Source organism: Lepidochelys kempii, chromosome 11 (genome assembly GCF_965140285.1).
Source record: "Lepidochelys kempii isolate rLepKem1 chromosome 11, rLepKem1.hap1, whole genome shotgun sequence".
Taxonomy (NCBI): Eukaryota; Metazoa; Chordata; order Testudines; family Cheloniidae; genus Lepidochelys; species Lepidochelys kempii.
In genome coordinates, this window is record NC_136390.1 from 48611500 (window position 1) to 48624201 (window position 12702).

At 42.3% G+C, this 12702-nt stretch overlaps 2 protein-coding genes across 4 annotated transcripts in view; one reads left to right on the top strand and one right to left on the bottom strand.

The window, feature by feature from the left end:
- Positions 1–5351: 5351 nt before the first annotated feature.
- On the bottom strand, positions 5352–8716 carry LOC144929127 (uncharacterized). Of its 2 annotated transcripts, none has more exons than XR_013634421.1 (2): positions 8350–8716; positions 5352–5668 (listed from the first exon to the last, which is right to left on the bottom strand). XR_013634421.1 is itself a non-coding variant. In XM_078847986.1 (2 exons), exons 1-2 carry the CDS (start codon positions 7641–7643, stop codon positions 5642–5644), a joined length of 507 nt encoding a protein of 168 aa, XP_078704112.1. In that variant the 5' UTR covers positions 7644–7880; the 3' UTR covers positions 5352–5641. The 2 variants fall into 2 exon arrangements, 1 of the variants encoding a protein (XP_078704112.1); XM_078847986.1 differs by lacking the exon at positions 8350–8716 and adding an exon at positions 7164–7880.
- ZNF804A (zinc finger protein 804A) overlaps positions 7313–12702 on the top strand; it is a 235289-nt gene continuing 229899 nt past the window's right edge. The window contains exon 1 of one of the 2 annotated variants that reach the window (XM_073306099.2): positions 7313–7880. In XM_073306099.2, coding sequence (XP_073162200.1) covers positions 7770–7880 — 111 coding nt within the window. In that variant the 5' untranslated portion in view covers positions 7313–7769. The remainder of the gene's footprint in view (positions 7881–12702) is intronic. The other variant, XM_073306100.2, reaches the window with a different exon arrangement.

Consider the following 12702-nt stretch of genomic DNA (forward strand, 5'->3'; position numbering starts at 1 on the left):
GCACCTTAGAGACTAACAAATTTATTTGAGCATAAGCTTTTGTGGGCTACACGAAACTGGCTAGGAGACAGAAAACAAAGAGCCAAATCCTGCAAAGATTTATCCATGTAACTACTTATATGAGCAGTCACATTGAAGTCAAGTAGAATTACTCACATGGATAAATCTTTGCAGGACTGGGCCCAAAAAAGCAATAGGAAATTATCAATATTTTACATGGCAAAACATCATCAATAGGGTGCCCCAAGAATCTGTTCTTGAGCTGGTATAGTTGAATATATTTGTTAATGATCTGGAAAACACAGTGAGCAGTGATATGGCAAATTTCATAGATTACACAAAATTGTTTAAATTAGCCAAGTCTAGGGAAGACTTTGAAGAACTCCATACACAGCTAATAAAGCTACATAAATGCAGAGCATGCAAGGCAAAATTCATTGCTGATGAATGCCAGGTGATGAAGCAGTAATTTGAATGGATCTTACATATAGTGGGTTCTAAATCTCACTGTGTCAACTCAGGAAAAAAAGCCTTTGTGTTTGATTGGGATTGATTTTTTTAGAGAGAAAATAACTAACGGGAGAAGTGAGAGGTATAAAATAATGAATAGTATAGATAATAGTGTAGAAAGGGTAAACTGAACATGCCTCTTTAACCTTTCCCTTAGCACAAGGAAAAGGGACATGAAATGAACTAAAAAAAAAATGGAAGGCCTAATGGAAGAAGTTCGTTGTCAGAAGGGACTTAGGATAGTCCAATGGAAAGAGGCTATTTTAAATATATGGGGTGGCTTAAAAAAAGGCATAAAGTTGTGAATGAGACAAACAGATCCCTAGAAAGACTTTGCTGTATCCTTGGGCTGGTTCAACTCCCATTGAAATCAGTAAGAGCTTTAATGGGAGCTGGATTGGGATTCTTGTGAGTGTTGAACAGTTGCTAATTTCTACCACCATTGGGTGCATTTCAGTGGTGGGTGAAATGATTTCTTCACATAAAGCTATTTGGTATTCTGTAGTTTGTAATATGCTTTGAGAACTATTAAGCAAAATGAAGAATATGTTTTTACTGAAGAACAAATTGTACTAAATTATGCTTGGATTATTTATTAAATGAAGAATGTTGTTAAATATTAAATGGCAGAATATTGAGCACTATATCTGTCACAGATAGAAAAACTACCCACTGTGTGTTGATTAATACAACTCATTCATTGTGTTATAGTCCCAAAGCCTTCCAGCGATTGTCACAAATCCATCTCCTGTATCTGGGTGCTAGGGTTTGCATTTGCAGTTTTGCTTTTTAAGAATATATATAGTCCCACAACTCCTTGCAGGCTATTCAAATGAGGAATAGGGAGAATATAATGGGGCATTGGATGGCTAGTATCAGGTTTGATACTCTCATGAAGAGGTGAAGGACTGCAGATTGAACAAGGCAGAATGAACTAGAGTATCCAAGACCATAAATTTTAGAGGAAGAGTAGAACAATGAGAGTGGGGAAGAGGACAGAAAGGGAGAAGCTTTATGGTCTGTAGGAATCATAGACTGATAGAAGGTTAAGGGCAGAAGAAAGGGGAGGGGAAAGAGCTAAAAAGTGTATGGTCAATAATTGAGGAGGTGGCAGACGCTTAGGAAGATGAGTGAAACCAGGGGTGGGAAGACAGATATGTGGGGGAGGGGAAAAGAGATAAATTGGGCAAGAGAACATGAGGAAGCAGCCATCAAGAAGGAGAGTCTGACTACTGAGTCAATTATTACAGTGCGTAGTTCAGTCTGGGGAGGAGCAGAGTTTGACAAGAGAGGTGACTGTGGAATTGAATAAAATTTTGTCTGAGACAAGGTGGCAACCTTACCTTCATCACCAGCAAGAAGTATCATAGCCTTCCAGATATTCTTCTTTGTTACAGATCACAATATAAATTGTTCACAGACTTGGGTGTATGGAGTAGGCCAGTTATTCACAACCATGATGAAAAGTTTACAATACTTTCTGGAACTAACTCTTGTACACAAGGAACATGGGTATGTCTGCCAAAAATCTGAAAACATTACATGCTACTGAAAATGGATATGTAGTAGGAACATAAGAATTACTATACCTGATCAAACAGTGGTCTGTCTAATCAGGTACCCTGCATCCAACAGTGGACAGTGTCAGATACTTCAGAGGAAGGTATAAGATTCCCTGAAGTGGGCAATTATGGAATAACTTGTCCATAAGGAAATTCTCTTCATAACCCCAGAAGTTGGTTGGCCCACTATTAACATTGTATTTAGAAGTCCAAAACAATTTTTGTTCTGCTCAGTCCCTGAAAATATTTTTCTTTGTCTTATTTCAAGGAAGGTGATTTCTAGTTCTTTTCATTTTTGTTGTTCTCCTCTCTCTGTCTATTCATTGTTATCTTCTTAAATTTATGGAACTTTTTAAAAAACAATTATGTAGGAGTTGTTGATATGAATTGATAGAAAGTACTACTGAAAGTTAAAATTTCTATGAAAGGAATAATAAAAGAATGTTGTAATCATATGATAGATAATTATATAACCCTAAGGTGTGTTCACTGTGCCTACAAAACAACCTTCCCCAGTCACTGCTGAAGACAGCAGAGTTTGGCTTAAAATGTTAAGATACTGTAGAACCATTAAATGAACAAGTTGAAATTGGCTTAAGGGAAATCAGTTTTGTCTCAGTGATTCCTATTTTACTTACATGCTCCACAATTCAAGATATAATTAGATCTAATCTTTTATCCAGTCGTTATACTAGGATAACTACATTTTTAAGAGTTTGCACAAAACCTCAAGACTATTTATTTGGGAACCAGAGAAATATAATATTAATGCTGTGATTGTGTATGTTTTATATCCGGGGTTCCCTCCCCAGACTGTCCATTTTGTACATTATGTCTAGTTTTAATTCCCTCGCAAAAAAAAAAAAAAACAAACAAAAAAAAACGTTCCACACCTGGAAACTTTAATTCACTTTTGCATGCACTGGAGAGAAGTATTACCAAATGGTAAGAGCAGAGGCTTGGGGTCAGAATAATTTGGTTCCCAGCTCTGCCATTGACTTGCTCTGTGAGCATAACGCTTGACTTTTCAGTGTCAGTATACCCAGCAGTTCTATGGGAATCCTGTAATTCCTTCCTTCCATAGAGCTGTTGTGTGGTCCGATTAATTGATATTTTCAAGATATTCTAACATCTACTCATAAAAGGCACTATATGAGTGCAAAGTATTATATGATATTGTATCTGTACATAGTATGCACTTTGAATCACAGGTCAGGTGGCTTTTGAATATTACTTTGTCCTTGGATTTTTACTTCAGTGGAGTATCTGGTTTTATTATGGATGGATTTTTATAAATCAATAAATGTTTGCTCACTGCCTATTCTAAATGGCCAGTTCTTAATCATTTTACTGCTTTTTCAAAAAAAGGAAATAGACAGTACTTTATTATTATTTGATCCCACAATCAACATTGTGGTCACATAAATATTACTATAATATGTGCATTCTAAATTTATTAACAATTGCTAGGAGCAATGAAATCATAGAAAGCCAGGCATTTATTTTCTTCCTGGACTTGTTTTACCTGCTTAATATTTTGTCATCCCCCTAAACTAGTCCCAATCCAACTGTATTGATTTGTCTGTTAGAGTACTTTACATTTGCCCTATGTACTGTCCATGTGCATTGTCAGCTGGTTTCATTTATTTGGTTCCCAAGCAGTCTGAGGATTATGGGAAAGAAACTGAAAAAGCTATTGCTGACAGCTGCTATTAATGTGCTTGGGTCAAGTACTTAGCAGTAGTGTGACAAAGGCCCAGGATCATAATTTCTACCATCAATAACATATTAGTTGACACACAGGATAAAGCATGAAGAACACACAGATTCCATGGAACATGATAGCCAGCATGGCAGCCAGAGAGAAAAGCTATGAAGATCATGACAATTTGGGAAGGTAGAGTCACAGTGGTAACAAAATTATTTTAAGTGTTGTGCTTATTGCCATACAACTGACATACTTTACTGTTGTAAACTATTGCTTTCAGTAGTTTTCAATAGACAATTGATATTAGCACATCAATATTTTATATTAGAGTCAGTGCACTCCATAAAAGTAACTAAAACAAAACTACACATCTTTCGGATGCCTGGACATGATACAGAATTCCCATACCACATAGGAAATACCCCTGTAAGGATTCACACACAATCTTCTAACATCATCTCTTCTCCTGTGATGTTCTCTTTTCCTGCCTCCTGCCACTTCCTATGATTTATTAATATTTATTTTTTATTTTGTAGTAGTTCCTATGGGCCTCAGTCATGGTCAGAGCTCTATTGTGCTATGCTCTGTATAAACAGATAAGAAGACATGGCCCTTGCCTTAAAAAACTTGCAGTCTAAACTTCACAATTGGCATTCTGTCTTCATAACAAGGAAATAAATGTATCTTGCCACAGTAGATTGTTTGCATTAAGGGACCAATCCTGCACACCTTATTCACATCAGTAGTCCTACCAAAGACTAGGTTTGGGCCAGTGTGTTGTGATACTAAATCTACCAACCATTGATGATGGTGAGGTGGCTCAAAACCCATATTATTTTGTAATAATCTTGCTACTTGCTTTGGGGGGGGGGGGGAGGGGAGCAGTGCATGCACACACATAGATAGATTTTACTCTCTATTTTCTGAAACATTCCTGTAACAGTTAGTAGCAAATTCTGACAAATGTCTCACCTGTCACAATGTCCTACCTTCATCATTTGATTCATTGGTGCAACAGCTAGCAAATTCTGATGGATGACTGACACCTGCCAAAATTTACTACCTACTGCAAGATGAGAACTAGAGAAGATAGCAAATTCTAATAGGAGGAAGGCTCCTATCATAAATTGTTGCCTTCTGTATCAAGGATACAAATGGTAAAGATAGGAAATTCTGACAGGAAAGTGACACCCATCAGAATTTCCTAGAAGCAGCTTCCTTATTTCCTAACACAAACTGATAGGATCATCATATTTTGCTTGCCAGGAGCAAATGCTGGCTGAGAGGCATTTTATGATGTTACATCATGGTTCTGAGTTAATTCTTTTTGCTGCAGTTCCCATTTTTAGCAATGGAATTAATCTTATGCCACAAAACCTGACTCCTAGCACTAATCAATGAATGTAAAGTGGGCTGGAGGGGGGAAAGGGGCACCTAGGAACATCTTAATGTTATGTGTAATAAAAGTGCAGGTGGCTGAATCCACAGGAAAAACAAGGTTTTGTTTTGTGACAATGTTGAGTTGTTTGCATGCAAGATCTGTTTTATTGGTATTGAAAGGAACAAAGCACTAGTTCTTACCATTTATTAACTGTTGGTAGGTTTTAAATATTGGCTAGATTTGGGGAAAGTAAATAATAGTGTCTCTTATTTAGTGTTTTTCATCCATAGATTTTTCCAAGCACTTTATAAGGGGAGGGTAAGAATCCTACACATTTTAAAGTTGAGGAAGGTGACTTGATGGTGATGACACAGATCTGTCACAAACTAGGAATAGAACACAGGTGTCTTCATTTCCATCCTCATTCCGTAGCAAGGGGACCACAGTGCCTCGAAGTCAGAGAAAACCACATAATTAGGTTCACAGCTCAGTGGGGTATAATAATATCTGCAGTTAGAAAAATAAAAACAACACTGTGAAGTGGTAGAAGAGTGTTTCAATGTAATTTGAAGTGTTCAAGGAAACTGTAATCAACAACGTGATGTAGTTTTACTAGATTTTTTTTTATAAAACACTGCATCACCCATGTCCAACCCTAACTAAATAGTCTGTGATGTGGAAGTTTTGTAAACATGGTCTTTATTTTAAAGATTCCCAGACTCCCCCAAGCGGATACATTAGAAAATATATCAGCTGAGTGTACGGAAAGACTCCTGTCCCTTAGCGGTAGTAATAAACAAGCAATACCCCCTCCAAAAAAGCTGAACTCCGATCTATGACAAGTTTTCCCATTACCTGCGCTGTAACGAGTGTTCTTTTCAAGAAAGCAAGATTGTTTTCCTCGCCCAACGTATTTTATGGCCCTGCCCTTATTCAGTTTCCCCTTAACACGGGGGCGGCTGATCGGTCGACGAAGCCTGGATCCGTTTGTAGCCGGATAAAAGGTAACATTTTGCTAGTAGGTAGCATGGTCTCAGTTTTATGAAGCGAGATGCCTGGTACCTATTGTGTCTTTAGGAATTGATTGGCATGGGAGTAGTAGGAGCATGGACCCAGGTTTCGTCCAACTTCAGTAATGCCGTGAGTGACTTGAAGTGTACAGGGATTTCCCCAGTTCTGCCCCACTGGAGGGCACAGGAGAACCCAGAGTGACATTTGCCCTATGCCTAGGCACAGTCCAGGGTTCTGAAATCCTCATTAACCAATTAAGACTGCCCGGAGAGAGAGGGGAATAAAACTCTCAGTCCATCCACTAAAGGACCGGTCCCCAGGCTGCCCGCTGGCTGCTATTGATCCCTTTAAGTGCCTGCTAATGAATCCCGTATGCACTCCCAAGGAGCCACGCTCAGAGGAGCTAGAGGGGAGAAAAGCAGCACGCGGACCGCCCCCGCCCCGCCCCGCGCAGAGCCCGAGCCGGGGAAGTGCCGGGCGTTGCGCCCTGATCCGCTGCCCAGGACCAGCGGTCGCGGCCGCAGCAAAGGCCGGCACTGCTCCAGGGCTCGCTGGGCTCGGGGAGCCCTGCCCCTCGGCCGCGGTGCTCGAGCTGCACGGTGCTGGGGCAGCCCAGGGAAGAGGACGGGGCAGCGGCGGCGAGCTCCCTTGTCACCAGCAGCTGGCCTGCCAGTGCCAGACCCCTCCTAGAGTGGCGGGGGGGGCTGATCCCTGCTCCCTCCTCTGGCTGGCTGTCCCGGTCCACAAATCCCGGAGTAACCCGAGGCTAAACTCGAAAGCGTCCCCCCCCCCCCCAGGTTGCGAGCCCTGCCGGGCGGCGAGCGGCGGCCGGGGACGCTGTCTCGGGCTGGGCTGCTGTTGGGCTCTAGGAATTTGCTGCAGTTGAAGCGAAGGGCTCCCAGCCAGCCAGGGCCGGGGGCCGGGGGCCGCCTCTCCTGCTTCCACTTTCCCGTTGCCCCCGGCCTGGTTTCCTTCGCTCCTTCTCCTTTACCTGCGCGGCGGCGGCGGCGGCGGCGGCTCGGGTCCGCTGCCCGCCTCCCGCTGCGGCTGGCGAAGGGGCTGGGGCCGAGACAATAGCCCGCGCCCGGGGAGGGGGAGCTGGGGGGGAGGAGGCGGGAAGGCGGCGTGTGACAGCTGTACTCCTCTGACAGCTCCCGGGATCAGCCCAGTGGCTCTCTGCCATTGGCTCAGTGCAATGGACCGGCAACGCTGCGCGGTATAACAACACTATGCCTGGGAGAGGCAGCAGCTCAGACTCCTTCAGCAAAGCCACGGAGATGCTGCTGCCGCTCCCGCCGCTGCGCCGCCGCCGCCTCCTCCCGCCAGCGCTGCCCTGAGACCGCGGGAGACTCTGGCCCGTGCCCCCGGGCGCCTGCAATTCCCGTGCGTGGCTCCCCGCGAGCTCTGCCAGGCGGAGCAGTTGGGCGGCTGGGTTAATTGTCGAGATTAGCCGGAGCTGGTCGGTGTACATGCCGGCGGGGCTCTGTTTCCTCCGGTCCCCTCAGCGCAGCACCGTCCCTCCGCCCGGCCGGGGTCCGCCTGAGCTGCCGGCACGGGGGTGCATGGAAGCGGCGGCAGGGGAGGCGGCGGCTGCCCCATGGAGTGTTACTACATTGTCATCAGCTCCACGCACCTCAGCAATGGGCACTTCCGCAACATCAAGGGAGTTTTCCGAGGGCCCCTCAGCAAGAACGGGAACAAAACTCTGGTAATGTCTCCTTTTCTACCTCCCGCCCTCCCCCCTCGCATCCCTCCCCAGCAGCGGCTCGACGTGCAGGTCGCTGGGGGGGGGGGGCACTGCCTTTGATGCAGCCCGCTGTAGTGCTGGACGGTTCTGGGTAGGGTGTCGCTGGTGCCGATGGTGTAACGGGGACCTGGTCCCATCTCCAGTGGCACGGTTGGTTGAATGACTCTCTTTCTAGAGCACTGAGACTCCCTTCTTGGGATAGGAGTTCCCACTAATTTTACATAGTCACTCGGACTCCCCGGGGACAGGACTTTAGCCACCCCAAAGAGTTCCCTGCATGCTCTTTTAGCTTTCTCCGATTTGGGGCTCTGTGAATGGGGATCCCAGAAACCCAGCTTGGAAAGGGCATGCAGGCTGCATGGCTGGGTGAGGTGTCACTTTCAGTCCTTTAACCTAGGATTGCAGAGTCTTTAACAAGCTGGAAACTTACCTGGTGATGCTCCCAACACACAACTCAGGAAAATGGTGTGGATCTCCAGTTTGGAATCGAGTATGATGGGTGATTTCATCTATCCAAGATGTCTATGCCAATTAGAAAGTCTTTGGTTTCTAGAAAGTAAGGGAAGAGACAGAAAGAATCAGTTGTTTGAGGCCTAAACTTCCTGAGCAGGGAGAGAAAGTTGTTCAGGAATGACTTCAGAATCCATCTCATTGGTAGTATAGACAGTTTTAACACAGAATTGCTTAGGAGTCTTGGTTAGATACACTGCAAAGGCTTGGTTCATAGCCTGCGCATTAAGTACTTCATGTATTGGTTCGGCATCTCTTCAGGTTCCAGTAGTTTTGTTTACTTGTTTGTGCTCAGAGCCTTTTGGTTTCTGGACTTACTGGATATGAAGTCTTATAGTGTGAGGAGACTGGAAGGATGACGTCCATGCTTACAAGTGCCACACTGCCCATGAAAATATAGGTAATGCAGGAACACTACAAACTGAGTGAGTTACTTCATGTAACAGCTCAATGAAAATGAAACAAAGTATAAGCAGATATCTGCAGGATACCACAGAACTGGAAGTAGGACTTAAACAATATCGTTTATCACTCTCCTTCATCACCTTATTCTAAATTTCCTTTTGTTAAAATGGAACAGCACTTGTTCACTGTATATTTCCCTGGAATGCATGACCTGTATTAACATTTGCTAAAGTTGGCAAGCTTGCAGCTTCTCCCTAAATAAAGAGATTAAGGCAAGCTTTTGAGCCAAGTCATAAAAATAGTAACTACTACAAGAGTATCTGAAACCGTCTTTGGTTTGTCCCAAACTGAAGGGCTACTGATGTTGGAAAATTGATGCAAGAGGTATTTCAGTGGCATATACTTTACAGTCTTCTTATTAGGGAAGTATCCTATTCCCTGAAATTAAACAGATAATGGTAGAGTTCTTGTGATTGCAGTCAATACATGTATTTAGTGGCTAGGCTGCAAAATCAAAAATCCAGTATAGAAATGTTTGACAAATTGAAAATTTGGTACAAAATAGTGCCTATATTAAACTGACTATTGAACTACTGGAGGAAAGATGAGTCGGGCAAGATTAATTGATAAAAAGTCTGATACAACTTTTGAACTGTGTGTTTATGAAGTAATACCTATAATTTATACAACCTCAGCTGTACTATTGTCTCTTCTCTTAAATATCTGACAATCTTCTTTTTAATGCTTATGTAATAAAATAGCTTATAAAATTAACAATTCTGTTTATCTTAAATTCAAGTAATTAGTAGCTAAAATAATATTGGAAAGAAAGCATATGTGTTTAATTTAGTAATTTCAAATGAATTGCACAGGGTTTCAAACATTTAGTTATTTTCACTCTGAAAGTAAATGTAAAGTTACACTGATATTTGGCAAGATATTCACACACAAGAGAACTAAGTAATAAATATGCTATTTATTAAATGAATTGCTACTGAAGAGTTTAATGTAAAACTTTAAACCTAATATATCCCCTTTGTCATACTCAACTTGGAATATAACTGTAAAATAATTATCCAGTAAAAAGGTTCCTAGTTTTTTTTAAAAAGGAAAATTTAATTCTTGATTTCAGCTTCTATATTCTTCATAATAAATTCCTTAACGTACAAAACAAATGACATAAAGTAGAGATACCAGGAGTAATATTTTCTCTGAGTAATTTCAAATTAAAATAATATTTAGCTGTGATCTAATCTGGTTTGTCTATATAAGAAGGATTTTTAAAGTTCATTTATATTATGAAGGAGTTAAATCATTATAAATAATAAGGAAAAGCTGCAATAACTCTACCTCATGCTCTAAACAATAATTCACATTTTACTCAGTTTCTGTTTGTAAATCAAACATTAAATCATTTCACAGAGAATCAATCACTTTGAATATAAATAGACTTCATTAACATGTTTTAAAGATGTAAATGTTTGTTTTAAGGCAAATTCTGTATTATGGCCTTGGGAGTTTTCTTAAGAATACACTGTCTTCTCTTGTAGTCTGATGTCCTCCCTCACCCGACTCCTTGTCCATCCTCCTGAAATGAGATAGGATGGACATAATCCATTCTTAAAATATAAAGGATACAAAAAGTGTGAGAAGAGCTGAAGCATGTGCCTTTCTCTTTTGCTCTAAGTCATTCAGTTCATTGTCATTTACACCTCTAACCCAAAAGCTAAGGTTGCCAACCCTCCAGGATTGTCCTGGAGTCTCCAGGAATTAAAGATTAATCTTTTAAATTAAAGATTATGTCATGTAATGAAACCTCTAGGAATACATCCAACCAAAATTGGCAACCCTACCAAAAGCAGATTGTCAAAGTGACGGTTTTCTTGTGAGTTGGGGAGAACACTAAAGCAACTGTCTATATAGTGTTGAATCATTTCTGTGAAAAAGTTAGCATATATTAAGACTTACTTTGCCTATGCCCTGAAGGGATTAATTATAATATTCTGCAAGGAAACAGGAGACTATATTTGCTAAAGTTATCAAAGACATCTCCCAAAAAGCAGGAAAGGGAAGCACATACACAAAAGAGGGAGTGGGAATGGCTTTTTATCCATATTTTTGTGACATTGAAATAAACAGTCTGATTGAGTTGGATGGAAACAACTTACTGATTTTAGCCCACCTACCAAACTACAGTAGCACTCTGGCGGCAGGAGTGGAAGGGCCCCAGAACTGCTGCTGGAAGCTGTTTTTATTTTGGAGTAATTTGTACCACTGGCCAATAGGGGTCACTGCTGAGCAGAGTGTCTTCCTGCCTGCCCACTGCTCTAGCTGCCCCTTGCAGGTTCATCTATTTCCTTCTGTACTCTGCTGGACTGCATGGCACAGTGAGAAGGCTGCCCAGAGAGCTGTGTTCACTAGTGAGCGTCCCCCCTGCTCCCTTGGATGAAAGGGAGAGGCAGAGAGACTACTCTGTGGACTTCCACTTTGTGTGGAGCACAGGCAGAAAATCTCCCCAGGGCTTCCCCTGGTCTTCTGGTAGGACAGGATGGAAAAGCAAGGCAGAGCCTCAGAGCTTCTCTCTGTTTCTTGGTTAGGGAGAAGCAGAGGGGCCCTCCAGGGCTTCCTATAAGGGTTAGATGGGGAGGAGAGATGAGGCTAAGAGTTCCTCTCCCCTCTGATAGTAGGGGAGGAAAACCTCACCCTCCCACGTCTCCTCTGGTGTGGAGAAGAGGCAGAGACACACCCCTTTGAGACTGTTGGTGGGGAAAGGGGGAAAGTATAGTTCCCACTTTCCTCAGTGAGATGGAGGAAGAACAAGTTCCTTCTGTGCCCACAGATGGGGAAGAGAAGAAAACCAGTTGCTTCCACTGACACCTCTGGAGGATAACCTTTCCCCAGCCCCCAGGACATCAGTAATTCTTTTTGATAGATATGGCAATTTCCCCAATATCAGTGAAAAATCATACTGAATTAAGTTTAAGTAACTCTGGAGTCGATTGTATTAAAAATGCAAAGTTTATGTGTTATTGTGGAATTGTATGCAACTTCTATAGGGGGAGACGTGACCAGCGTAAACCCTGGGAAGTGTTATGATCTTCAAAGGACTATTTGAAACAATTGTGCCAGATAAGAATGAACTTATGGGACAAATAAACATAGATGGGTTTCCCAGGAAATCTCTAGGGGGAAATGTATACCAGTGTACCCAGACTGCAAGAACTCAGACTTAAGAAGTTTTGTCCTGAGGAGGGGAATTTTGTCTGCTGATTACTTGTTCCCAAAGTCGCAATATCAAAGACCAAACTGTATAAAGGAAGGACTCTCAGACTCATGGGTGTGCTTGTTCTGAGCGAACAGCTATTATAAACATGTAATCACAGAAGACCCCTTGGTGAGGCTTGAAATACTGATCATCTGTCAGCATCTTTCTTGGAGTTAGGGTCATCTCTGGTAAGCTTATTAGCATGTGTTCTTTACTTTTTTTAATATGTTTTCCCTGTAAAGCTTTCATCTTAAGAATAAATGTGCTTGCTTAGATAGAGCTTTGTGGTAACTTCTAACTGTGGGCAATTATGGTGTTTATAGCCTCTGACAGGCCTGTTTAGCTGTCTGACTTGCTGGGGAACTCAGTGTAGGCAAGGAACTGTACAGCCTGAAAAAACCTTGGTTATTAGAAAGAGAGTCTCTGCCTAAGAGGGTGATGGTTGAGGAGCCGGGAGATGCAGATGGAATTGCCCTGAACTGTGACACTTATATTGGAATTTTAGGAGAGAATGATGTGGAAGTGGAAGAGAAAGAGAGAAGGAGCACATGTAAAGGGAGAGAAAGAAAGAGAGGGTGTGATGGAGTAAACACTGAGAAGGGA